The sequence below is a fragment of the Melospiza georgiana genome, chromosome 16 (assembly GCF_028018845.1).
Source record: "Melospiza georgiana isolate bMelGeo1 chromosome 16, bMelGeo1.pri, whole genome shotgun sequence".
In the NCBI taxonomy this organism is placed as follows: domain Eukaryota; kingdom Metazoa; phylum Chordata; class Aves; order Passeriformes; family Passerellidae; genus Melospiza; species Melospiza georgiana.
The window spans coordinates 11277753-11304999 of record NC_080445.1 but is presented as its reverse complement, the minus strand read 5'-3'; the positions used below and the strand labels follow the sequence as shown (position 1 = coordinate 11304999).

The 27247-nt window shown below is 44.9% G+C and overlaps 1 protein-coding gene across 3 annotated transcripts in view; it reads left to right on the top strand.

Annotated features, from left to right (window-relative positions):
- Nucleotides 1–27247, top strand: part of ABAT (4-aminobutyrate aminotransferase) — a 50033-nt gene that overhangs the window by 7030 nt on the left and 15756 nt on the right. The window contains exons 1-5 of one of the 3 annotated variants that reach the window (XM_058035376.1): nt 590–656; nt 15267–15390; nt 23733–23830; nt 24664–24693; nt 25280–25397. In XM_058035376.1, the coding sequence (XP_057891359.1) occupies nt 15321–15390; nt 23733–23830; nt 24664–24693; nt 25280–25397 (316 nt within the window). In that variant the 5' untranslated portion in view covers nt 590–656; nt 15267–15320. Of the gene's footprint in view, nt 1–589; nt 657–7162; nt 7906–15266; nt 15391–23732; nt 23831–24663; nt 24694–25279; nt 25398–27247 lie in introns of those variants that run through there. The other 2 variants (XM_058035374.1, XM_058035375.1) reach the window with 2 other exon arrangements.

The following is a 27247-nucleotide window of genomic DNA, read 5'->3' as shown; positions in this document are numbered from 1 at the left end:
AGACTGAACTGTGGGTATGAGGGATGGGATTTACCTGTAGGAATTCAGCTGCAGGTCTGAGGGATGGGATTTACCTGTATGGACTGAGCTGTGGGTGTGAGGGATGGGATTTACCTGTATGGAACATGCTGCAGGTGTGAGGGATGGGATTTACCTGTATGGAACATGCTGCAGGTGTGAGAGATGGGATTTACCTGTATGGACTGAGCTGTGGGTGTGAGGGATGGGATTTACGTTTATATGGACTGAGCTGTGAGTGTGAGGGATGGGATTTACCTGTATGAGCTCAGCTCCAGGTGTGAGGGATGGGATTTACCTGTATGGAACATGCTGTGGATGTGAGGGATGGGATTTATGTTTATATGGACTGAGCTGTGGGTGTGAGGGATGGGATTTACCTGTATGGACTGAGCTTAGGTGGGAGGGATGGGATTTACCTGTATGGACTGAGCTGCCATTCCCTATCATGTTCTCCCCTGTCAGCTCCAGTATAAAGCAAGCCCTGTTTTTTGCTCCACAGTTATTGCTGCAATGCAGCTTCCTGGAGAGAGAAATAGGATTACACAATCAGAGTGTGCTGGTGGAGGTAGGAAAGCAGAGGATGAGCTGGGCTCGGATGAACTCCACACTCCTTGTTTGCAGGGTGGTTTTTCCAGGTAATGGATCTACAGGGGAGCAGATCTTTGTTTGTTCTGTGGTTTGGGCACTGGGTGTTGGAAGGGGCTGCTGGAATATGAGATGCTTCTGCCTTGGCTGTTGTGAGCAGCAGCTGAAGCAAAGCACAGAGAGAGCTGGTTTGTGTTACAAGGGGAGGGAGCAGAGGCAAGTGGAGACAATGACAAGCAGTGCAAGGGGCTGGATTCATGTTATAGGGCCTTTACTGATTGCAGCAATCTGTGCATTGCAGTAACTATCACTGACAAATCTTGTGCTTTTCTTCTTATAATAATGAAATTCAAATGTCATTTCCTTTTAGCAGTAACGGGAGACTGCTTGCCTAATTTATCATGAGTATTTTTTTTTCCCTTTGGCCAAGAAGGTGATTAGAAAACACCTCTTGCTTCTGATACAGGCTGTAGGATTCCTGCTATTCATTTATCCATAAAAATTGGACCATTACCTGATTGTGTATCAGTTTAGATTTCGTTGTTTTGCTTCCCTGTAGATTTTGGTGTAGTAAGATTTGGTTCAATCAAAATGAATTTTAGGACAGACTATGGCCATGGGTGCCATGGGTAGGTGATGCTTCAACAGGGAGTCAGCTGTGGCGGCTCCTCAGGGTGGACTTCTTTTTCCTCACACTGCTTGGTTGTTTCCTTTAGCTGGCTTGCTCTGAGCTGAACTTGTGACTCCACTGGACACCAGAAGGGTTTGCTGATTTTTCTTCCTCAATTAGGAATCTCCCTGGTGTGGATGGGAGACTGAGTAATGGGAGTAGGAAAGCTAGCTCAAAGTGAGGCTCTTCAGAAAAGAAGCTCAGAAGGTGCTACTACTCTGCAAACCCAAGGCTGGTTGCATCATTTTGGGATGCAACACTTGCATAAAGTATCCTTTTTATCCCAAAAAATATGCAGAGAAAATGAGTTTCCAGAGTGATGTGATAAATGTTAGCAAATGGCTCGCAGCTTCTTTTGTTGTTCCAAATGGGAAAGAGAAGAGAAAGGAACTGTTTGTTATATCTGGTCAAAATCCACATGCAGCCTTGCATAACTGATCCTCTGCTCGGCCTGGTGGAGCAAGATTAGCAGGCTTGCAGCCACATTCCTCTCATCTCTTGGGAAACTGCAGCCTCTGGATATCGGTGATTTATTGTCACTGGTTAACAGCAGAGGGGGAGAAGAGGCAGCTTGAGATGATGCTGACACTGACAAAGCATGTGATGTATCTTCTGTGAAGAATTACCTGATTACTGATAAATCCTGCAGTTGCATCCATTTGGTGAAACCCTGATTTTATGAAGGAGAAGGGAAATTTGGTGTTGTTCTTTTCCTGACCTTCTGTGACAGTGCCCTCTTGAGAGAGGTTAAGTACCAGTGAGGGCAGCACTCTGAAGGGAACCTCCCTGTCCCATTGTGCTAATGATGCCCTTATTTTTTAAGCGATCCTTAGGAAGATAAACATCTCCCACAAAAAGTTTTTGTTAAATAAATAAACAAGCTGTTCAACCTAACTACTATTCCATACTGATTGTACTCCTGATTTGATTTGTTATCCTGGATTTTCCCACTGTACATGCAGCCTCTCTTAACATCACAGTAATACAAGGCATCCTTCATTCTTGATTCTGGGTCGCTCTTCTCTTACCCCAGCAAGTAAACTGGACTTGCTTGAGCTGTATTAAAATTTCTATAAAGATTTGTCCAAATCTTTATGGAAGTTTTCCCAAAACTGATTAACTTTTAAACTACCTGAATGTGGTACATAAAATGTCCACTTGGATGTGCCAGGCTGAAGAGCAGAGCCCAGTTTCTTGTGTGTGTCAGTGCTACCATGAGAGCTGAGGGTGCAGTAGAGATATACCTTGATGAGCCTTCACCAGTGAGTTGAGCCATTAGCACACTTAGTAAGCTCCAATTTATCTCCTCAAATTCCTTTGCAGGTATTTAGTACCTGTGTGATAATGCAGCAGATTCATTAGTTTGGTTAAACAGGCAATATATAAGGAGTGAATAAGCACAGTTCATGCAACGGCCTTGTGGATTTTTCCCTAGTGGGTAACTTTCAGGTTTTGATCACCAGAGACTCTTCCAGTTCCCAGTTTTTCTACCTTGCCTTTAATTCAGCAGAGTTCTTTGGCTCATTCCCAACTCTAGTTTTTGTGAATGGGCCCAGAGAAGTAAAAGGGACCACTAGAGAAACATGTATCTTGCTGAATCAGATTGGCACTAGTTTCTTTCTCCATCTGGAGCCCAAAAATAACATTCTAAACATACTAGGGAATTTAGTAACAGAGTGTTTTTAACACTGTGTACTTATCTGTGTTTCCTGAACTGTTTTGAAAACTCCCCAACTGCTGTTCCTTTTTACCTATTGCCTGAATAAACAGGAAATAACAGGACTTCTGAATAGTAAAATTTCATAGTAATTGTGCTTAATTCCTATGTTCCTTTCCTTCTGAATGTGAAGTTGTCAGGTTTAATGGGAATGAAAGCAGCTGACACCTGAAGAACAGAGGGGTGATCCCCCTGTGCCTGGGTCAGTGGTATTACAGCAGTTACTGATTAGTGAGGAGTGCAGGGGCAGGTCAGCTGTGCCCTGCACACATGCAACCTCTGACTCTTTCAAGCTCAACATCTGCCCACCAAATGAAATCCCTGCAGTTAGTGGTATTGATTGTGCTGAATTCCACTCTGTTCATGAGCCTTTTAACTTCTTTCACAAAAGAAATGCTGCCTCTGTGCACTTCCTACCCTACTGGATGTGCTAGGGTAGGAAGCAGCCTTCTGGTCAGCCACAGGCTGGAAAGCTGCAGTGTGCTGGCTTTCTCACAAAGCTCAGCAATCCCAGTTGTCCTTTTTATTTTGATTTGCCCTTCATGGTAATCCTCTTCGGCCAAATACGATCCTTATCCTACTGCAAATGGTTAGCTCAGATTTTTGTAATTAACTTGGTGTCACCATTAATGTAGTCTTACTTTGTTTCCTTCCAACTGTACTGAAATACATTTTGATATATTTTAAGGTGAACCTAGTGATTACTGCTCACAGTACCTAAAAGTTGATCTGACCCTCCTGTTTGTGCTACATTCCTTCTCCAAACACAGCAGCCCTTAGGAGAGGCATTGCTTTCCCTCTCCATGCAGGTTGGGGGTCCTGAGACCCTGCTGCTGAGCCTTATGCACCTCTGTTTTTTGAAGGAGGACTAAGACTTGGTGCCGAGTATCCTGCATGCTTTGCTTTCTGCATTGTGATACTGATGTGTTTTGTCCCCATTTCTTGCAGATGTGTGTGACATTTAGGATTTTGACATCTTGTCTCTACCCTGCAGCTGCTGTTTCTGAGCGCTGAATTCTCCTCAAGTACTGTAGCTGTGTTGTTTGAAATGCTTTGTTTTGCTTAACAAAGTGTAACACTAGATGCTTTCTAGGGTGTGAGGCAGGGGTTAAGGAGGGCTGTAGAGTTGCTTCTGGAGGAATTTGCCATCATTTGCAGTGAAATGGGCTGGTAACATAGTAAACATTCCAATATTTTCCATAAAAACAAAACATCTTTGATACTAACCATGTGCTTTTATTTGGTGTTGTGGACCAGCCTGGCCAGAATCTGATCCCTGTTTTGCCTTGTATCATCATTGTGTATTTCAGAAGGATGTTTGTAGCATTGATACAGAGAAATATACTAACAGTTGGTTCTGCTGAAGCTGGAGATTACTTTCTAGCAGTGAAGGATTGTGTACTGAGTGAATCTTCCTTTGACAACTGCAAATCAGAGCAGAACATGAACTTAGTGCATGTGGTTGGCCACATCCTTTCCAATAACAGACTGTTTAAACAGATTTCTTTACCAATGTTCTCTTGATTAAATCAAATGCAAATCCACAGGGTTTTCATTACAGCTCCCACTTTTGTGAACTGCACATTTTTACTACATCTTAAATAAATTTTTAATAGTTATAGTTGTGTCAAACCAAGTTTTTTGCCCTGCAACAGGACTTAAATAGTCACTGTCATCCTCTTTGTGCATGCAGCCTGCCAGGCAGGGTAATTGTGGGTATGGAGGATGAAAGCAGCCATACAGAGCAACAAGAATTCAGGCTTTACTCAGGAAGTGGCAGTTTGGTGTTAAGGCATTGGATGCAAGGGTTAAAGCTAAAGAAATCCACTACAAATAAAAGTCTACAAGGGAGCTGTTGTCTCTCTGCAGGGTGGGTTTCCAAGCAGTTGGACACAACGTGACTCAGCATGAAGGGGCTCAGTGCTGACTGGAGTCTCTACATGATGGTGCCATATAACTTGTTAGCACTTTGCAGCACCAAGTTCTTCTAGTTCAGCATCATTTTGGTTAATGAGTTCAGCCTCACATCATCCAAGGCAGCACTCAGCAGAGGCACAAGAACCTCAGTCTCCCTTAGGAGCTGTAATCCTGATTATTACTAGCAATAAATCACTGACACAATGAATTGCTCTTGAATTCAGTGTTTTATACGTGGTGAGTCCAAGCACCCATAGCTTTTCTCAGTCCTTGCCCCTCTGCTTTGTGATGGTTAATGCTTTACCTGCATTAACCATCTGTCTGAATAGGATTGTGGCACTTTCTGTGGTAGATTATCTGGCTAACAGGTTCAGTTTAGAGCCACCAGTTTGTTCTAATGACTGGTAACCAGTACAGACCAGTTTAAATGTGTTGTTTACAGTCTGTGTGTGTAATTAATAACAGGTTTTGAATTATGAAGAAGGTGAGGAGTGAGGTTCAGTTTTTACTTTGGAGCAAATCAACTGCTTGTTATGGGACCTGTCTTACAAATAACTGCAGTCAGGGCTCCTTTCTTGGCAGCTGCTCACAGTACTCACATGAGATCCCAGACTACAGTCTCCAGCAAAGGAGAAGGCAACCAGAACAGGATTAACCACGCTAGATTCTCTTCCTTGTTGGTGTTAGTGGCATTTTGATTGGCAGTTTGTCTGGATGCTGATCAATTGTCCATTTTGTGTAAAGAAGCTCTGGAAAGCAACATGGTGACTTTAAATCTTCTACTCCCCCATGGGTGTAAATGGGTTGTGTGGATGCTGTTGTTGGTCTGTAAATGGCCTGGGTCAGGTAATGTGTTACAATGGAGACACTGCAGAGTGTGTCTGCTCTGCCTGCACGGCTTTGTCCCTCACTGCCCCTGTGTTGACCATCACTGACTGTCCCTCATTGCCCTGTGTTAGCACAGTGACCATCACTGCCTGTCCCTCACTGTTCCTGTGTTAGCACAGTGACCATCACTGACTGTCCCTCATTGCCCTGTGTTAGCACAGTGACCATCACTGCCTGTCCCTCACTGTTCCTGTGTTAGCACAGTGACCATCACTGACTGTCCCTCACTGCCCCTGTGTTAGCACAGTGACCATCACTGCCTGTCCCTCACTGCTCCTGTGTTAGCACAGTGACCATCACTGCCTTTGTCCCTCACTGTTCCTGTGTTAGCACAGTGACCATCACTGACTGTCCCTCACTGCTCCTGTGTTAGCACAGTGACCATCACTGCCTTTGTCCCTCACTGTTCCTGTGTTAGCACAGTGACCATCACTGACTGTCCCTCACTGCCCTGTGTTAGCACAGTGACCATCACTGACTGTCCCTCACTGCCCCTGTGTTAGCACAGTGACCATCACTGCCTGTCCCTCACTACTCCTATGTTAGCACAGTGACCATCACTGCCTGTCCCTCACTGCTCCTGTGTTAGCACAGTGACCATCACTGCCTGTCCCTCACTGCCCCTGTGTTAGCACAGTGACCTTCACTGACTGTCCCTCACTGTTCCTGTGTTAGCACAGTGACCATCACACCACCCACTCCAGCCAAGCCAATGCTGCTGCTGTGGCTGCTCTGAGAGAAGGGGACAGGGAAGGTGATGCTGCAGGAGCAGCACAAACTGGAGTCATGCAGTTTCCAGGACCTTATCTGCCTCCTGTAAGCATTGCATCTTCCATCTTTGTCCCTTGCTGCTGATATCTGTCCTTGCTCTGCTGCCTCAGGCCCTGCCTTGCACCCAGCTCTGCTCGTGCTGAACCAGCAGCACAAGTCTGGGGCTTGCTCTGGCTGGTCCCTCATCTCCCCCCTTGCAGACTGGGTGCAGCCCCTCAGTCAGGACCCTGAGCTGAGGAAGCATCCTGCCCAAGGCTTGCATCCCACAGCTGGATGTGGGATGGTACAGAGCCTAAGGCAGGAGCCCCAGCTGGGGTCCCATGCCTGGCTCCCTGCTGCACTGCAGCCCTGCCTGTTGGGGGGCACGAGCTCCCCCTCCTCTGCTCTGATCACTGAAGTGGGTAAGTCACCACCTCGCTTGTAATAATTACAGATTTCCTCTGTGATTTTTCACTTGTCTGTTGCCACAGCAACTGTGCAGTGGCTCGGCCGAATCGCTGTCACAGGGATTTAAATCTGAAGCGGCTCAGCCTCTCTGCGTTCTGGCACATCCTCCCTCTTGCCCCCAGCACCATGGCAACCTGGCCATGGTAGCCCAGCCTGGCCATGCCACCCTGTGCTGCTTTTCCCTGCATCCCTGTGCCCGAAGGGAGGCTGCTGGTGTTCTGTGGGTATCCATGTCCCCCCATTCCCGTCAGGAGCAGCGTGCAGCGGGCGGTGCTGCTGGGATGCTGCTGCCTGCCGTGCTGCCTGCGCACCACCCGGAGGGAATGAGCCAAACCAAGGTTATTTTGTGACACTCCTGTGCCTGGGTGTCACCCTCAGGAGATCTGCAAACCAGAGTCAAAATAAGGGATTTGGGGACAAAACCTGTTCTTCAACTTCCACAGTTGTTGGAAACTATGGAGCCATTTCAAACCTTTACACAGTCTGGCTCTGCCTCTCGGAATTTGTTTTCATAAAGCTGCCAAGGAGGCTTTCGGATGGACTCAGACACCCACAGTCCAGAGCCAGACGCTCTCAGGTTTGAGACGAGTCGTGTGCTCCCCTCTGCTGGCTTTGGCTGAGCACAGGCTGTAGCTGCCAGGAGCTGGTGCCATTAGCCTTGGTTAAGTGGGGCATCCCCCCAGCTGAGCTGCAGGGCTGCAGCACGGGGCTCCTCCGGGTGATGCCTGTCCCTGCTGCGCTGGAGGAGCTGGCAACGATGGCATTCCTCACCAGCACAACCAGCAGCAGCCTGCACTGAAGGCAGGCAGGCAGTGAAGCAGGAGCAGCACTTCCGAGCCAGGAGCTGGCTGTGGGCAGCTTGGAGAGCTGGAGTTTGGATCCGAGCCCTGTAAGTGCCTCTGCCGTGTGCCTGCGGGCGAGGGGTGGGCACAGAGTCTGCCCTGCTGCACCCTCTGTGCCCGGGGGGAGCGTGGGGATTGGGTCTGGGCAGGTGTGGGTGTGGGTGTTGTGCAGGGATAGCTGCTCCTGCTTTGCTTTCTGGACCCTTTATACAAGAAATCTCCTGCGTGGCTCTGCTGTTCGTGTCCTCAGCTGGAATGGGGGTCACCTTGAGAAACCACAGCTCTCGCCCCCGCTTGAGATGTTTCCCTTGGTTTGGTGCAGGCTGGCTCCAAATGAGCTGTTTTATGCCTTATGGCACAGGAAAATAAATTGTGCTTTTATTTGGTGCTGTTAATCTATTTTCCTGATCTCTGAGGAGGCAGCAGTAAGATGCTAGGAGTGAAATCTTGCAAGGAATATAACTGAATTTCTTTGGAAATACCACTTGAGGGTATTTTGCAGTACTTTAATTTTTTCAAAACTACAAAATGCTTGTGGAGCAACTAAACTGATAAACACGACTGTGCCATAATTTGTTTAATCCGTTGTGAGCTGGGCTGTTTTGGTCTGGGAAATGTGTGGAAATGAATAGGCATGGTTTGGATATGTTGTTGTCATCTGCATTTAAAATAATGGATTTAAAATATGCTTAAAAGGATGTTTAATATAGGCTTGAAGAGATGTTTCTATATGTACCTCACTAGTAAAGTTCACTAAAATATCAATGTGCAGGTTTTTTCAGGGAAAACTGTAAAGAAATTCCTAAAAGAAATTAGAATTTTTTTAGCTAATGTAAGTTTTCTTGTACTTGTTTTTTATCAGCATTTATGTACCATTATACCATTTGTGTAGGTACTGTTGGCTTTGTATCTGGAACTTGCCCCATTTCTAGCAGATGCTTTTTCAGTTCCAGTTTTTGTTTTCCTGAGACAATGCACTTTCACAGGGAAGGTATAGGCATGTCTCATCCCACCTTAGCTGTGCCAACAGTTCTTGGATCAAAAATGAGCTGCTCAGAAGTTTAGTGGGTCACCTGGATCCTAGTGTGATCCTAGCCATAATCACAACATTCCTGCCTTGTTCATTGGTTTAGGGACCAGGAGAGTTTCCTTGGCCCAATATTTTTTGGAGAGAGGGTAAACAGAGACAAGGGCAGAAAGATTTTTTTTATTTTAAGAAAAAAGAAAATCATATATTCATATCCAGCCACCAAGCCCTGCTTAGAGGGCCCCTGACGAGGAGAAATTGGACACATGAGTGTTGTGAGACTTTAGACTCCAAATGAGTTTTAAAACTTGATGGAAGGGCTGAAGCTGTTCTGGCTTTGCTGCTGGTTCAGCCCTGTCCTGAGTGCAGGTGCCATGGAGCAGGTAGGGATTGTCATGTCCTGCTGGATACTGGACAGTAATTTCAAGCTGTAGGTGTGAGGTTTTCATCTTGTGCAGTGCAGCTTGGTTTGTGCTTTTGCTGCAGTGCTCACAGCAGACTGACTTGAATGCCAGCTGCATGTGGAGGGAGAGAAGAGCTGTGCAAAAGCCCCAGTTTATTATGCTTTTGTGTGCAATATTAGCTGTTTTGTCAGGTCTTGAAGGACAAAACCAGTGTCTCCATTTCTGTTCTTCTGTGGCCTCGTGGGACTGTCCAACGCTGTTGGTGTCAATAATAAATAGGCAACCCTGAATAACCAACACTTGAGCTTTACTTGTAACTATGACAACTGTGTCCTTGACAACTTAAGTACAATCATGGAGTTTTCAATTGCATCCTGTTCTACACAAAGCCATTAAGATTATTAGAGGCATAAACAGCCTGTCAGCTTGTGAAGTGGTTTTTGGCAAAATCCGTGTGGTGGATACACATTTCCATGTGCAGGTCTGTTACTGGTGCTCCTGGTGGGAATTCCTGGGTGAGCTCTGCAGGGACAGGCTCTCCAGGCCTTGGGGACAGCCTCACTTGGCTCTTTTTTGGCTGCTGCCCATGAAACTGGGCCATGTAAGTGTTGAGCTTCAAAGTGCTCAGGGCTCTTTCTGGCTGGGTCCTGCAGACCTGGCCCACCTCTTTCAGAGTGTCCATCTCTGTCCTGACCCTGCTGTGTGAGCTCCATGTTGTGGGGTGCTTGTAACCACCTTCACTTTTGGAGTACAAGGCTGTGGCCTTTGGTTGACCAAGATGGGGGATGAGCAGCTCCTTTTTCTTTGCTGTGCCCTCTCATGAGGATGCTGCCTCTGTATTGTTCCTCTCAAAGATGAGGGTTCCAGTTCTATTTTGTGCTGGGTTTGTATAGATATTTAATGAAAAAATCTAATGTCAGCCTTTTATGAGCACCAGATGTAAATTTTCTTGCAAACTCCTCTTAACAGGATATTTCAATTCTATTCTATTCCCTTTAAGATAACTTTGGCCTAGCTCTGACTGAATTTCTAAATTCATGGTGTTACTCTTACAAACTTCTCCTGCAAATGCTGCTGTAAGCTTATCCAAATTTGTTTCAGTGTTATACTTTGGGATAAAACCCCAGCAGAAGTAAAAGGACCTGTTGTATTTCATTGTGTGCGCTCAGGCTTTGATGAATGCTTAATCTATACTGAACTCTTAACTCTGCTCCTGGGAGCAAGTGAACTGCAGTTAAATACACCACCATGCTGCCAGGCCTCTTTATTTACATTGTTTACTACATTTAAGGGGCTAAAGCAGCAAGTCAGGATTTCTGACATCACCCTGTGCTCTGTCGCAGACTGGTGAACTCCTCCAGTTGTTTGCTGCTTTGATCTGCTGCATGAGGTCTCCCCAAAGCAGGGTGGGGCTGTGCCATTTTCAAACAGCAAGTGCTGTGTTCTTTGGATCATTTTATGCATGATGACATTGCATTACCTGATTCTTCCTCAGATGCAGACTAAGGAAGGACATGATTATGTTTAAGAGATGGCAGCCTTCACTCTCTTCTTGCCCCTACTTATATTTGTTTGTGTGATTGTGGGGCTGTTCCAGACTCAGATCTCCTTGAGCTGTTCACAGAAGTAAAATACCTGAGCTAAATCACCTGTGTCAGTAACGATGCTTGTTCATGAGCACTACAAACCAGGAGATCTGCGCCCCTTAAACAAGTCCAGGATGGACCTGGGTCCTGCCTGACTTTTCAACATTGTCCTTTTTTGTGACAGCTGACTTGGTTCCTCAGTTTGCAGTTCCTCTGCTGTTAAAAGGCAGAAAGAGCAGTGTCAAAGCATGCTGAGCTGTGAAATAAAGAGCCTTGGAGGGGCTCCCTCCTTGCAGCCTGTCTGTGCCAGCTCACCTGGGGGTGCCAGGGCAGGCTGGCTGTGGGAAGGGAGGGGTGGCACTGGGGCACAGTGCAGGTGCTGCCCTGAGCTCTGAGAGGGCTCTGCAGCCTCTGCACCCCCCAGCAGCCCCTGTGCAGCTCACAGTGTGTGAGCCTACTGCTGGGTTCACATCCAGGTGGATCCAAGCAAACGGGACTAAGAGAATGGTTAGAGATGCTTGAAATGTCACCATTAGCACTTAGCATGACTGTACCCTTGCTGTGCAGCCGAGAAGAGTCAAGCAAAGGAAAACAGTAAAAAAAGGAATGGATTTGCATTTGGAATCCTCCCTGCTCCCAAATCCAGTTTTTGGAAGCCTTGTGAAGTAATTGCCCAATGCAGCTTGTGCTGCTGTTTCTAAACCACTTAATTGTTCCTGGTTAAATGGATTTGGAGCAGCTGAGGGCCAGATGAATGTGCCCCCATGAATTTCAAACAGATTTCTGTGTCTTTGGCAGAGTTGCAAGAAAGAGATGCAAATGTGCAGAGCTGACTTCTCCTCCCATCCTGCTGGGTCTCAGTTCTGCCTTTACCTGTGCCCCTCCCCAGAGGATGTTTGCCAGGGCAGGTTCTGTGAGCTGCAGCCTGGCACTCCATGTCATGCTGCATTAGCTTCTCTGCTAGGCAGTGAGATTGCTGCACGGACTCCCATTTTCTCTCTCGTATCAGGATCAAGCCCCCTCTTTCTAAAACTTTTTCCAAGGTTTCCCCCCCCAGGAAACACAAGGTCGTTCACTTATGGAAACAATACTTCTTTCTGTGTTCCCAGCAGGCTGCTGCTGTGGAATGACTGCTGTTCTCTCTAGTAACTAGTTTTATCTGTCAGAAATAATCTCTTGGTACAGAAATTTAGCAGCTGCTGTTTAAAAAAATACATCTAATTTCACAGCATGCATTAAAAAATCCACATATCCTTATGTTTCATGTGTGTGATAAACCAGACTGAGCTTTCTCTTTGAAAATGAAAATAATTTTTCTTACCAGAAGAATGTGGCTGCGACTTAAACACATGCAGTGGCAAACACAGTTTATATAATGCAGAATTACAGACAAAATTATGCAAATTCATTTGGAAAATTAAGGTACTGAGATTCACTTCAGAATAGCAGTTCTGTGGAGTCATCTGCACTGATGGCCTGCTCCAGTTCAGACAGCTGCCAGTGGAGGAAAAACGTTTAAGGAAGACTTACGAATCTTTTTCTGGAAGGGTGTCGCATCTTTGTATTCTGACGGTCCTTCCCATCCCCTTTCCTGTCAGCTATCTGGAATTGGTGGCAGTGTTTTGGCTGGATTTGGGGATTTGTGTGGCTGCAGTGGCTGTGGAGCAGCAGGGTGATGGAGCGTGCCGTCGCTGCGGCTGGGACACGTGCAGGAGCTGATTCTGCTGGATTGCAACCTCTGCTGCTGCTGCTTGCAGTGCTGGATCAGCCTGGGCCACTGGGAGTCGATCAGGAGATGGGTTATGGAGGCAGAATTCAGTTAGTTATTGTGATAACCAAATAATGTGTGCTTAGACTGAGATCCCAATCACATCAGCTGTGAGAGCCAGTGTGCATAATGGAGATGGAAAAGGCGCTGGGTTTAGTTATAGTCACATGTGGTGTTATGTGATTTATTCTGACTCTGGACTAGAAAATGGTAAAACTTTTTATGTAAGAACTGTCAAGGAAAATTAGGGCTAAGCTACTTTATTTTTAAGCCTCATGCAGTATTTTTTTTTTACAAAGCCAATATCATTCCCAGTTATATTTTTCAGCCTCTAATGAATACTGCAGTTTAGGTATTAAAGGATTTGAGATAAACAGTAAATATAATTAGAAATAAATAGCATTCTGGAAGCAGAGGTGTAGTTCACCAAGGGAAGGAAGAAGGGAAACCTGGTAGAGCTGTGGAAGGTGTGTTTGATTTGTAGGTGAAGAGGCATCTCATCCTTGTGCAGAAGGAAAGTTGGGCAGCTGGCAACAAAACCCCCGTGGGACATCACTGAAGGGTATGAGAACAAGCAGTGAACCTTGGTGGGTTCTTAAGTATGTTTGCACTGTCCTTTTGTGAGTTCCTGTGCTCACCTTTTAACAGCTTCCTAAAGACTAAAAAAGTAACACTTTGTAGAGCAGCTTATGGAGGGAATTGGAGATTGGAGTAATATAGAAGCAGATAAACAGCTCTGAGCAGAGGACATCCATCGAGGTGCTGGGCATTTTCTTGTCATTTGGTTTTTGTTAGAGGGTGGTCATGAGATAAGAAATCCATGGTGTTGGGATATTTCTTCACACATTGATTATGCTGAAGTTAGCACAAGTAAAGAACGAAGCTGAGGAAGAAAACATAATGAATTAATTAAACTAATCTTGTCTTATAAGTGAAGTTTCTCTTTACTGAAAACAAAATTAACTAGTTCCTTCTGCAGTTGTGACCCAAAGCCTTAGGAAGGCAATCTTGCTTTTCCAGTGTGTGCACAAGTGTTGTGCAAGTGTTTGTTCATCTTGGCACATTGCAAACTACCTTGAATTTTAATTTGAACTAAGTGAAACCGAGTGCTGTGTCAATTGTCTGGGGAGGCACAGGGAATTGGTTTTGTTCCTGACTCTTAATAGATCTGTGAATTTATAAATCTCTGTAGGCAAGAAATTTTTTATTTTCTTTTATATATTTTGAAAAAGCCCACATGTGAAGGAGAACAAATAGTGTTTCACGTAAAGACAATAGAGAAATTGAATTTCTGATATTTTAATTCTGTGTATGAGATATTACTGTCATGGTAGCAATAGCTCACTACTTCCCTGCTTCTGGTCATGAACATCTGCTGGCATGTTTTATTGATGGCATAGGACTGATGGAAGCTGTGAACTGTGTTCTCTTTCTGCTGGAAGACCAGCTCTACTCTGAGTGTATTTGTTAAATATAATTTTTTCCAGGTTTATGGATAATAGTGACATTTTGTCACTTGGACTGCAAGCCTCGGTCCACTGCTGCTCCATGGTCTGCATCCAACAAGGTGCAAATGCCAGGCAAAGGGCTCCAGTGTCCTACACTGAACAAGGGGCCATGCTGATAAGTGTGAAGTTTGAATTTAACCTGTGTCCTGGATAATAATTCAATGACCTGTTTTACCTATTCCTGACTTGCAGCCCAGCTTTCTGCACAAGTGATCCATAGTGAAAGGGAGGCATGTTATCTGTCATGCTGCTTGACTTTCCAAGGTCATTTTTATGTAACCAGCTGAGGTAGAACCATGGAATGGCTGAGCTTGGGAGGGAGCTGAGGGTCTGGTCCAGCCCTCTGCCCAAGCAGTAACACCTAAAGCAATCTGCTCTGGACCATTTGGGTTGTGGGTATCCCCAGGCATGGTGATTCCATGCTCTCTCTGGGAAACCTGCTGGGAGTTTTCCTGTGCTTAGGTGGAGCTCAGAGTATTTTAGTTTGTGCCCATTGCCTCTTATCCCATCACTGGACATCTCTGAGAAGCCCTGACTCCTTCTTTCCCATCAAGTATTTATTACTCATTGATGGGATGCAACCTGAGCCTTCAGGCTGGACAATCTCAGCTCTCACATTCTCTCTTCACAGAGGTGTAATTAATGGCTAAAAGGCTGTTTTTTCAGAGGATTTATTTTCTTTTATTTCCTAGTGCTTGTCCTCCTCTCTTTTGTATTTGATGAAGTTTTTCTCATAAACTTAGATCAAATCAAAAATGACAGCTTTGGCTTGACTGGAAACTTTTTTTTTAAAGTTCAACACAGGCTATATATACAGAGAAAGTAGAGAGGAAGAGCAAGGGCAAATAGGTACTGACCTTTACCTGCTGGCCCTGCTGAAGCTGGAACATTCATTTAGCCTAGAAGTCATTTACCTTAGCAAGACCAAGCCAAGAATCAGATGTTGGGCTCAATCCTGAGACTGCTCTGAACATCAGCATTAATCCATCAAACCCTGCTCTTGGTGCCTTTGGATGGGAATTAATGAAAGGGGGAGTTGGACAGCACAGTAATAGTGGCTGCATCTATAGGGACATGAATAAGTGATTTTCTTTTCCTTTTTTTTATTTTCCCAGAACATCAACCAGAAAGAAGTCTCTCAAGATTGAGTCTTTTTCAGTAAAGATAAAATGGCGTCAATGTTGCTTAGTCGACAGCTTACCTGTTGCCTGCAGCAAAACTCCAGACTGCTGGTATTTGGTAAGTGTTTCCTTGCATTTTCCTGCTTTGTACTTGGTGTTTCCTTGCATTTTCCTGCTTTGTTCTTGGTAAGTGTTTCCTTGTATTTTCCTGCTTTGTACTTGGTAAGTGTTTCCTTGTATTTTCCTGCTTTGTACTTGGTGTTAACTTTACTCCGGTGGACAGAATTCCAATTTGAACATTTCTGGGGTTTGTCCTGTGGTGTTGAGTCTTTCAGACCTTGAGGAATATGATGTTCGGTGTCTTAGATAATGATGCAGTTGTAGCCTAAAGTGGACCACAGTTGTAGTCCAAAGTATATCTGATTTTTTTGTATCAATGTATCAAGTTAATAATTTTCCCTGTAAAGATGCTAACTGAAGTAAAGCTCTTCAGCCCTTGGAACTCTGCTTTTACTCTCTGGCACTTCGTGGTGCAGAGATTAGACAATCATCCATCAAATAAGACAATCATCCATCCATCAAAAGAGCTGGGTTTTCTCTTTGTGCTGTGTAGCACAACCTTGCCCATCTTCCCTTGTGAAGAGGTTTTGTGTGATTGGCATGAAGGTTGGGACCCTCACTGGGGTTTCTGCCTCTAGTGAGCTCTAGTGTGAAATAAAAACCTGCCACACAGCTCAAACCACTTTCTCCTAAGTGAATGGCAAGTTTTGCCTTAACCCTGGCTTGAAATTTACCGTGTGTATATTAAACCTGCAGTCTCTGTGAAATAGATAAAAAACCTAAATTCCTGTTGGCTGTGTTGGACAAAGCAGTGTGGAGTCTTATGAACATCCATTCCATGTACTGTTACACTGAGTACAGTGTGGCTGAATGGGGTTTTGTGTGACTGAGTAAATCTCAGTGTTTCTCCTGTCCTTCCACCCTTCTGCAGTGCCACTGTGCTCCTTCTGCCACTGCCAGGATAAACCAAGCACTCCCTTCCATTTGCTCAGAAACTTCAGCATCATTGATTTCCCTTTAAATAATACACTTCAGGGAGCAACTGACCTTTGACTAAAGAGCACCTAGTCAGGTCTTATAACTATTAGAAGATATTAGGTCAGTGCTTCAGTGCAGGATGTGTGTGTGTGTTCCTGGGAGTGACTCACTGATTATCCACACTGGACAAGAGCAGGGATTGTTGGGTCCATGGTGGGCAGTGGAAAGTGCTGGCAGTCCTTGAGCTAATCTGTCACCCTCAGCATCACTTAATGCTCCCTGTCCCTCCCAGTGTCTGTACAATTCCTGCTGCTTCCCAAGCCCAGAGGTGCAGGTGGGCAGTGGAGGGCAGGTGCCCAAACTCCTCCTCCTCTCTCACCATCAGTGGGGGAGTGTAGATCCCCATAAGAAAGGAAGGCAGCTCTGGGCTCCGTTAATCCATCCTTGCTTCCAGGAAACTTCCAAGGCTGCTAAAATACTGAAGCAAATAATAGAGAGCCCTGGGTGCAGGCTGTGTAAGGGCCCTGTGGCCTTTGGGTGTGAGTGAGCAGAGGTCAGGAATGGTGGAGCAAGAGGAGAGCCCCTGACAGGAGGAGCTGTGCCCCTGCAGCCCCACAGAGCAGGCAGGAGGCTCTGGTGGCTGTGGCCAAAGCTGGAGCTCCAGGCCATTTCCCTGAGCCCCAGCTCAGGTTGCATGCTGCTGGGCTCTGTGGCTTTTAGGGAAATGCTCAGGGTGACATCCACGAGCTCTCTGCTCCAGAGTGCTCTCCTCCAAGGTATTTTTGAGCACTCCAGTTCAGAGCTTTACAGGCTAAAAAAGAGACTGTACATTACTCCCACAGAAATCCTGCAGTGCCATTTGGGCTGGTACATTTATTTTTTTTTTTGTGGATAATGAAATGACAGTGTTGCCAAGGGAGGTGGAGGTGGAGAGGAGGGAATAGATTGCCTCTTGGTAGGTCTTTGTGTCTGTAGGCTGTCATTTTTCAGTTGTATTGTGCATTAAGCAAACCTTCCTGTTCATCTTGAATCTACAATAAATTTATTTACACAAAGAGATTTTTTTCACCCTTGACTATTACTCTAGTTGGAAAATCTTTGTTACTTAACCGCTGCACACTGTTCTCCTTATTCATACAATGTTAAACCCTGGCAAGCAAACTAGGAATGGAAAATGGAAATCATTTATCAAAATGCAAAAGCTAAGCAAAGCACATGACAATATGTAATAAATGATAAGCAATAGCCAACTTCAATCTTACCCAAAAATGTGAAGCCTGTAAGTATCATGCCCTTCCTTGAAAATAAGCCCTTAATCAGGTATGCTTTTGTTTTCCTTCTGTTTGATCTGCCTGATCGTTTGCCCTCAAAGACAAGGTTCACTAGAATGTGAAGGGTGGCAGAATGACAATAGAGTGAGTAACTAACCTAATCCTCCTCTTACAAAGCCTCTGCATTGCAATCTCTGGAATCAGCCAGGCAGGGCCAGCAGAGGCAGCTGATGGAGAAATGAGGGTGTATCTTGGTGTTACCATCTTACCTGAAGTGAGTTCTGTTGCTGGTGTGCTGCAGGCTGATCACAGCTGGCACTGTGCATGTCAGTGGTTATTCCCTTTGTGCCAGCCCTGGTTTTGCCAGCTGGGCACTGCAGCAGCAAAGCTGTTCTGGCTCCCTGCTTTGGGGGCAGGTGGTTGTTGCTGGTAGGGCACTACCATAGCTATGAGGACAGGCTGGCACTCCAGAGATGTGATTCACTTTCCTGCTGATTACCCAAAGGGCTTGAATTTGTCTTTGAATCCTGCACCGAAAGCATGGCAGAAGGTCAGGCTGCTGCCTGAAGGTAGCATCAGTTTGCATTAGTGCCTGCCCATGCCCTTCTAGGCTGCTGATCTGTTCTGCAGCTTCTGCAGCCTCCCCAGGCAATTTGCTTATTGCTGGACTGACCTTACCTTTAAAACTTTTTTTCTAATATTTAGCCTAAGTTTCACAACAGGAAAAAATCAAATCCTTGCTGTTTGTCCTGCCCTCAGAGGACCTGGAGGCTGGAATGTTTATTTTTTCTTTGTAGCAGCCTTTTACATGTTTGATAACTACTGTCTCCCCCAAGACCTCACACTTTTCTCTCTGCTGAATTCTGTTTGAGTCTCTCCTTGTAGGTCCAATTTTTCTCCTCCAGAGTCTGTGCCCTTCCAGTGCAGTGCAGTAGCACTTGTTGAGGCTGTACCTCACCTGACTCAGCCTGTTTCCTGTCTCTCTGGAGAGGATAATAATGTTTAGCACCTGGGTCCACTGCAGTAAAGTCTGAGAGATGTTCATACTAGTTATTGACTTGTTCCCATCACAGTTACCACAGAGAGGCTGGAAAGCCATGAGAATGATTTATTCTCAGTCACACTTTTGTCTCCAGTATTGATCCTTGCTAAGACATTTTACTTTTTTAATTTGGTTTGTACATTAAGAGCATCCCTAAGGAAATCACAGAGAACAGGCTGGATTTGTGTGAGGGATGTGTGGCAGAAGCAGAGAACAATCCCCTTCTTGGGATTGTAGAGGTCAGCTTGAGGTCAGCTTCAGCTGGAGCCCTGGAAACTGGGGTGCAACCTCTCCTGCTGGACTGAGGGACGTTTACTCTTCTGTCTGATCAAACACTTCCACAAAAAGCTGAGCTATATAAGAACAATCACATAAAACCTGTTGTTGTAAGCAGGCTCTGGTGCAAGGCAGAGTCCAAGCTGGGACTGCTGTTCTCAGTTCCTTTGGTGAGTGTGATGCTCCTATCAAGTGTTCTGTGCCACAAAGAGAGGCTGTATCAGTGCTGGCTGATTCCCCACCTGGCTGCTCCTTGTGCCTGGTTGTTCACCTCCAGAGGTGCCCTGGTGAGCTCTGTAGCTGGTGAATTGTTGGAAGAGAGAGGATGTTACAACTGGTTCAGATCACAAGAACTACAAAGAGCAGTGGTTGGATGGACCTGTAACTCTCCTGAGGAGCTGGTTTGGGATTGTGCTGGGATGGAGAAAGGGAACTTCTCTTGTTCTTTCTTCCAGGAGTTTCCACTTTATGGCCTGCGTGGTACTAGTTTTTTCTTCATCTTTGGAGAATCCAAAGTGTGCATGTGGGAGTGCTGAAACACAGACAATCTCATGTGGAAGAGCTTCTGATCTTGCAGCATAAGCACTCTGTAAATAGCAATCTCACTTTTCACAATGTTATGCAATAGTGGTGTTCATTTCCCAAACATCTCTAGCTAGCCTGGCCTTTTGCCATTCCCTTTCGAGATCTGTTAGTAACAGATTCTACTTGTAACACATAAAGAGGACTCAGAGGAAATCACAGTCCTCCTACTTTTGGCTGTCAGCGCCTCCATGCTCTAAAAATCCTGTCTGGAAGGTGCTTTGATTGGCACTGTGGAGGGGAAGTCTGAGGGCATTGCCTGTCTGCAGTGCCCAGGGCAGCAGTGGTGTGGCACAGGGCATGTGCTCCCTGGGCACTGCAGAGCTTCCCCTTGCAGCCCTTCACAGCCAGACACTTGTGTCTGAGACCTCTGCTTATGCCAGCATGGCCTTTCATTCCTCTTCTTCTCCTTTTCCTTGTAATTGTTCATTTTCTTCATTACACCCATGTCCTTTCAGTGCCTCCAATGGAGTTTCTCCCAGCTAATATCCAGTTGTACACTCAGGGGCTGTGTTAATGGGAGTGTTATTTTTGGTCAAACACATGAGAGGCTCAAGCTCTTTCTATCCCTGCCTTGATTGCAGCTCTGTTATCAGAGATCAGCTCTCAGCACAGACCTGCCAGCAGTGGTGCTTTGTGACTCCCAGCATCCCCAAATTAGCAGGGTGCACTTATATTAATTATGTTGCTATAGCAATGTGGCACTTTGTTAAAATTGCTGACTGGGACCCCTGGAGAGCAAGGGGGGCAGCGTGGGGAAGCAGAGTTGGGAAATGAGCTTTGCTGCCTGCTAGCAAGTGATAACATCCTGTTGGATGAAAAGGAAGGATGTGATAATTTGCTGATGTTATTCAAGTGTTCAGAAAGATGATGTGTGATGAGAACTTTGAGAAGTCTGCAAGAAAAGTAGAATTTAACTTATTATGCCCACCTTCTTTAAGTGGGATGGGTAGAAAATTCTGTGCAAATTGTTCAGCCTGTGTGCTCTCTGAATGAGGTTCATTAACCTATGCTTGTGTTTTTACTTTTGCCATGGTAAAAAAGAGACTGCTTTGTTTACCAGGGATTAAAGGGTGCTGTTCTTGGTCATGTCAGCTAAATGTAATTTAAGAGCTTTGGTAATGCTTCTTTAGAGAAGGACACTTGGTCAGAGCCCATTAGCTCTACACACTTGGAGCATGAGAGCTGAGGTTATGTCATTTGCTCCTGTTCTTAAGATAATATAACACAAAATCCCCTTTTTCTAAGGCAGTTTGTTCACATGTCATCAGAAAATCAAGGGATTACCTTTTATTACAAAGTTAATGCTGTTAGTTCACTGAAGGATGAGAATCCCACCAGGGATTCTCAGTTCTTGAAAATACCTTGCTTGGTCATAGTGACAATCTCAGTTTTTACCTGTCCTATCTCTGCTGTCTTTTTGGGAGGCAAAAACCCAGTCCTGGCCTGCAAATGTCTAAAACTCCCAAATATCCAGTTGGAGTAGCCTGAATTACATTGTGTCTTGTATCTTCAGGGTTTCTGTTGCAGGGTAAGTTGATATTCAAAAGTCAAACAGTAAAAATTTGGGCTGAGTTGCAAAGCTCATTGAGTACCTTCAAGATAGAAATGCCAGCTGAGCAGAGCCTGCTGCAGTTTCCCAGGGGATGAAGCACTACAGTGAGTGACCTGATTTATTTGCATTTTCTTGCACCATCAGGAGACTGTGGGGCTGATGCTGGGGCTGGGGGGAAGCAAGGGAGACAGAGCATGGCCTGAAATCCTCCTCCAGGCTAAACAAAGCAGGTATTGATGCAGCCATCCATCACCCTGTCCAAGTGCCTGGAAAAGCCTTTACAGGAGAGCAGCCATGTCCCAGAGCTGTGCTGTGAGCAGGGAGAGGCAGCACCGTGTCCTGCTGTTCCTGGGGCATGCAGAACAAAGCCTCGCAGGGGATGTGGAGAGAGGGGAGCCAGAAAGCCATGAGTGCCCAGGCAGGGCTCTGACCTCCTCTGTGCCTTTGGAGAGTGGCCTGAGCTCCTGTTTGGCTGCAGAGCAAGGGCAGTGGTGAGGCTGGAAATGAGGAAATGGGCTGTGAGAGGGAGCAGGGCTGGGGCCATCCCCTGTGCTCTGAAAACTGCTGAAGTAGTTCTCAGCTACTCCAAACTGCTGGCCTTCTTTGCCTTTGTCACCACAAGGCTTTGGACACGTCCCTGAGCACCAAGGGAGCGTTGGGCTGCAAAAGTCTTGGGCCATATGGCAGTAAGAGAGGTTGTGTCTGTGCTGTTCAAGTGCCCTGAGCCTGGAGAGCTCCTTGTGTGTCAGTGCTGTGGCTGGCACAGCCTGGGTGTGCCCCCAGCATCCCCTGGCTGTGCCAATGGAGTCACCTTTGATCTTTTATTTGCAGTAGCTTTCCTCCCCTCAGTGGAGCAGTTGCCATGCAGTCTCCAATTTACATGAATGTTAAACAGAATGACACAAAAATGGTGTTGCTGTAACAAAACCTATTAATAGCTTTGCAGAGAGGCACTGACGCATCTGAATTAAAGCTGGGGAGAATAATCATCTTTGCAGACTAAGTTTTCCCAAGATGAGCAGTGACTTTAAGTACTCCAAAATGCTTTCAAAGGCGGTGATTTTCCAAATAGTTTCTTGAAATCAGGCTTGCTTGAGACATCCCAGCTTGGGCTGAAACAAGCTGAGGCAAATGTCTCGAGTCACTGTTGGAAATTTCAGCTGAATGGCTGTGCTCAGAGCACTGCTGAGCAGTATCACAGGATACCTTCTGTTTTCCTTGATAAATATTTGGTTTATTTAACAACTGTTACTTCCAAACACAAAACGTTTTCAGCACATTGCTGGAACAGAGCTCTGGCAGTGAGAGGTGGGTATGGATGGCAGTGGTGCTGCCAGGGTTTCTGGTGGCAGTGCTGCACCCCAGGGATTTCCATGTGTTTGACTGCTGGCCTGGCTGCCCAGGCATCTCCCTCCCTGCCCCTGTGCCAAACTGGGCTGCAGTTTATTGGTTTAGCACCTGGCAGCATGGCCCTGGCACAGCAGGGTGTGGTGAGTGGTACCTTCAGACCCTGCTGCTCCAAGTGCCCCGGGCAAGAGCTGGTGTTGCCTGACTTGCCATGCTCAGCCTGGATCTGAGATGCAGCTGGTGACAAGGGGAGCTGAGGATCTTCATTTTAGGGCATTCAGATTGCACCAGCTAAAAATTGCCTACCACAGATATTATAAAAGTTATGCCCTCTTCTTTCAGGTCTGATTGTGATTCCCCCAAGTTAAGAGTATTAAGATCAGTTTGTTGTTGATACCATGCTGGAAAGAGGCTTGCAGATGCTCCATGACAAAAATGTAATTGCCAAGAATGTTGCTTTAGTTCAATATGTAACCAGAGCAAGCTCATACTCTCTGCTGGTCACCTTGGTGTAGAGCTTTGGAGCCTGTACTTCCTTTTTTTGCAAATGTACAATCCCCATATTATCCCATAATCCCCTTAATGGAATATGTACATATTTGGAATACATGCTTACCAGAACTGTCTCTGTCATAGGAAGTTTGCCTAAACTCTTTAAAACTTTAAAACAATTATTTCAGAAAGGGAAGCAGAGTGTGTTATTGGTAAAGCACAGCAGATTTTTGCCTTTTATTTTCATTAAGGTGTCAATTTTATTACGCTTCCCTACACATGTGGATAAAAACCAGCAAGATCAGAAGGAAAACTGGTGCTGACTGGGACTCAGATTTCAGAGCTGCACTGCAGGATGCTGGTTTATGTCAGACAAGGCCATTTACCTTTCTGAGACAAATCTTTCCCAAAGAGTGTTCTTTGGGCTATTGAAAAGCATCATACTGGATTTTTCTTGTGGACTCCATCAGGCTTTTTGGTTATTACTGGTAGTTGACCATCTCTGTGTAGGAGTGGGGAATTTATGGCAAAAGCTTGCACAGGGCATAATGGAGAGACTCAACAAAAGAGATGGAAAAAGATGTGCTCTCAATCCTCCTGTGCTTTGCCTCTGTTTCTCTAGGGTTGCCTTGTGATTTCCCTTGGGATTTTTTGGTTTGTTGTTTGTTTTAAGCCACCTCACTGATATTGGTTTTATTTTGAGTGGTCAAAAATGAGATACATAGTTCACTTCAGACAGCTCAATGTAATTGGTCTCATCTGTCAAGTGTTTTCAGTCACGCAAGGTATGGATGTATCTTCTAAAAGGAGAGCACAGAAAATATGGTCTGTACTCAGGTTTTCGTTATTTCTTACAGGACACAGGTATATCAGTCAAGCTGCAGCTAAAATTGATGTGGATTTTGACTATGATGGACCTCTGATGAAGACAGAAGTTCCTGGACCACGATCTAGAGTAAGTTTCCAAAGTAGAGTAACTTGGTTTTTTTATCTTTAGCTGTGTCTCACTTGCTAGAAAACAGATTCATTTCAAACCTTAAATCTGATATGAAAAAATATAATTCCATAAGTCTTTGCCCATTTTTATCAGGAGCTTGAGAATGAAAAGCTCATTAATAAAATGCCCCTCTCTGAGAGGCAGATCTGAATCTCAACTGCCAAGTTCCCATATAATAATAATAATTCCCATAGAATAATTCAAAGCAAAAGAGCGTCATTTTAATAAAACACCTGATCATGCTTGGTCACTTGTGGTCCTGCTGAAATAGAAGCTTTTCATTATGTGAAATAATGCTTTGGTTTTGAAATGAAGCAAGAGTTTGAATTTGCTGGATGTTGTTTTACTCTGGCAGAGTCAGCATTTGTGCATTGTGGTGGGTTTTGGTTTTTGTGAGGTTTTTGTGTTGTTTTTAATAAAAAGGAGCTGTCTTTCTAGAACCAATGTACCAGTATCCCTTCTGTGTGACTCTGGCTTCTCTTATTTTCTGATTTCTCTCTTGTTTTCTCAGTTCAGTTGGTCAATATAGAAGAGGCAGCTTTCCCTTTTTGGAGATTTACAGTTAAACTGTGTTTGCAGCCCGTTTAGCTCTGCATGCCACAGGTCATAGTTTTGACTGTAATATTTGCAAGATGCACCATGAAAGTTCCTGTGGCAGGTAGAGTTGCCTGGTAAGCACACAGGACTACAAAGTTTGCATAAGATTTATGGGATCATAAAAAAGAAATAAACATTCTCCATCAGTATTTGCTGATTACACACCTGAGACTGTGACATTTGTTTTTGTGCAGGAATTAATGAAGAAGCTGAATGGCATTCAGGTAATTTGTCATGTTTTCTGTGTTTTGGGGAGTGTTAACACTTGGATTTCAGAACTTGTTTTAAAATCCTGGTTTGTATGTTTGTGCCACAAAGAAAGGTGAGACACTGACTCCAGTTTTCCACACTGAGTACATTTTGTGTGGTTTATATATGCATTTGAATGAAATCTTTTGTAGTATATTGTGAATACTGCAGAATCATTTTGCTAGCATCAGGGATTTTTCTTTCAACATGTATATGTTTAAGCTATGTGTGTCTAAAGAAAAACTTCAGAATTGTTAGAGTGGCCAATGAAAGTAAGGTATATTATGGCTTGAGTTTAAAAATATGTCAGCCTAGTACATATTGCCTTCCTAAGATGAGCAATTTCTCCATGTCTGTGCTTCATTTCTGTAGAAAAAGTAAAGACTTGCCCTTTTAACAGTCATTATAAAAATAGCTGTACAGTTATTCCCATGCTGTGAATACAATATGCCTTTTTATCCTAGCATTAGATATTTTTATCAGATTTGGCTGTATAACCATTAGTTGCACCTTCCTACATACTACCACTTTTGAAAGCACTCATTGTTTTTTTTCCTGAAGAATGCAGAGGCTGTGCACTTCTTTTGCAATTACGAAGAGAGCCGAGGGAATTACCTCGTAGATGTAGATGGCAATCGTATGTTGGATCTCTACTCTCAGATTTCTTCCGTCCCAATAGGTAGGAGGCACTTCTACCAAAATGTTTTGTTTTGTCCTCAACCTGTTTTGTCATGTCATTTTCTTATTTTAGGCGCCACCAGGGAAGTTGGTTGATTAATTTTAAAAAACAGAAGTGACATAATGAACACCTTGTTGTGATCGGGGACAGCTCACTTCTGTGTACTGTGTAGTGGTGGGTTTGAATAGTTGGAGGAACTACAAATTCTATACTTAAAGCTCTCTTAAAGTGCATAGTGGTGCCAGGAAGAGATCTAGTATTAATCTCAATTTGAATGTGCAAGTTCCACAATTCAGGTTGTCTTTGCTGGCTTGGATCTGTGACTTCATGACTCTGTAATAGTATATTACTGTTTTAAACATTAATAAGCATAATGTGGACATTTTAAACATGAAATTATATGCTTTAGTTAACATTTCTATCTCAAAACAAGTAGGAAAAAAACCAAAGGAGTGAGCCATGTGGGCTGCAGCAGGATGAAACAAGGCCAGCACTGAGCTGTGGTGCTGACTGAAAGCAAAGGTGGCAGCTCATTTGTCTGGGGGAGCAGGCACAGGGCCTGGCAAGTGCCTGGGAGAGTCAGCTGATTGCTTTGTGAAGCCTTGCAAGCAGAAGCAAGGCAGAAATGTGAGCCCCAGCTGCAAGGCATGCACGTTTCAGTAGGAGTTCACTTCAGTCCACTTTGTTTGCTCCTCATCCATGGCTCCTCTCAGCTGCTTAAAAATACACTCCTGCAGAAGTGCTGGGGTAATTTAAAAGGTAGATCTTGTGCTATGTATAGAAACTGTGATGACTCAAAATCATCCCTACAGGCCTCCTTTCCTGGGAAACAGAATTTGATGATGTTCAGGTTGTTACCAAACTTCAGGCATCTGAGACCTTGTGACTGCTGTGGGTGTTCACTTAGCCCAGCCTTCTTTGCAGGCAGTGTTGTTGTCCTGCAGCACTCAGTGAAACCATTCCAGAGCCCTGCAATGTCTGTACCTTGTTTCCCCCAACAGAAATTCTCACTGCTTTGTATCTTTCAGGCTGCACTGAGATAATTTGGCCTCCGCTCATGAGGAAATAGGGGTGAGATACAGGAGCACGAGGCTTGGATGCCAGTGAGCTTGGATTTTGGGTTCTGGGAAAGGAGATGCATTTACATGGCTTCTCATTCTTCACACAGAAATTGATTTTGAGAAACAAATCTCAGTCATGTAGTCAAATGCACACTCCAAAGTATGAAAGTCAGTGCATATTCCAAAAGCATGAAATTGTACAGACAGTGCACTGGGGCTTTCTGACCTTCTGGAGCTGGATGGTGCAGGCACACCTCTTTTAAGAGTTTTGTGTATAAAATATTGAAGTATTAAGGAGGGGATATTTTCCTAATGAGCAAAAATGGGCGGGGGCTCTGCAGTTTGCTTTCTCTGGTAGGTTGGAAGTGGTGAATAGAACAAGACTCCAGTGCTGTGACTGACCTCCTAAGCCATGTAGTTCCTCCTCCTCATGAGGCAATGCCCTCCCAAGGACAAGCTGGGTTTTATCCCAGGGAACTCATTCCTTAGTCCCAAAGGAGCTACAGTGCAGTGCTTCTTGCACCTCCTCAGATAATGGCTCTGGGAGTGCAGCAACAAGGAGTAAATGGAAATTCCACACTTACAGGCTGACCTCAGCCCAACACACAACATTAATTTATATATTTCAGTTGTACTGAGTGACAAGATTATCTGAAGCTGCCCAGGTTACTAATAATGTCCCTCTTGGTGACAGAGGTAGGGCCTGAATTGGGAGAGCAAAACAAGATCACAAGGTGCTTGTTAGTCATCTGTGCTTATCTCTCTGCAAGTAAATCCAATAAAACCTTT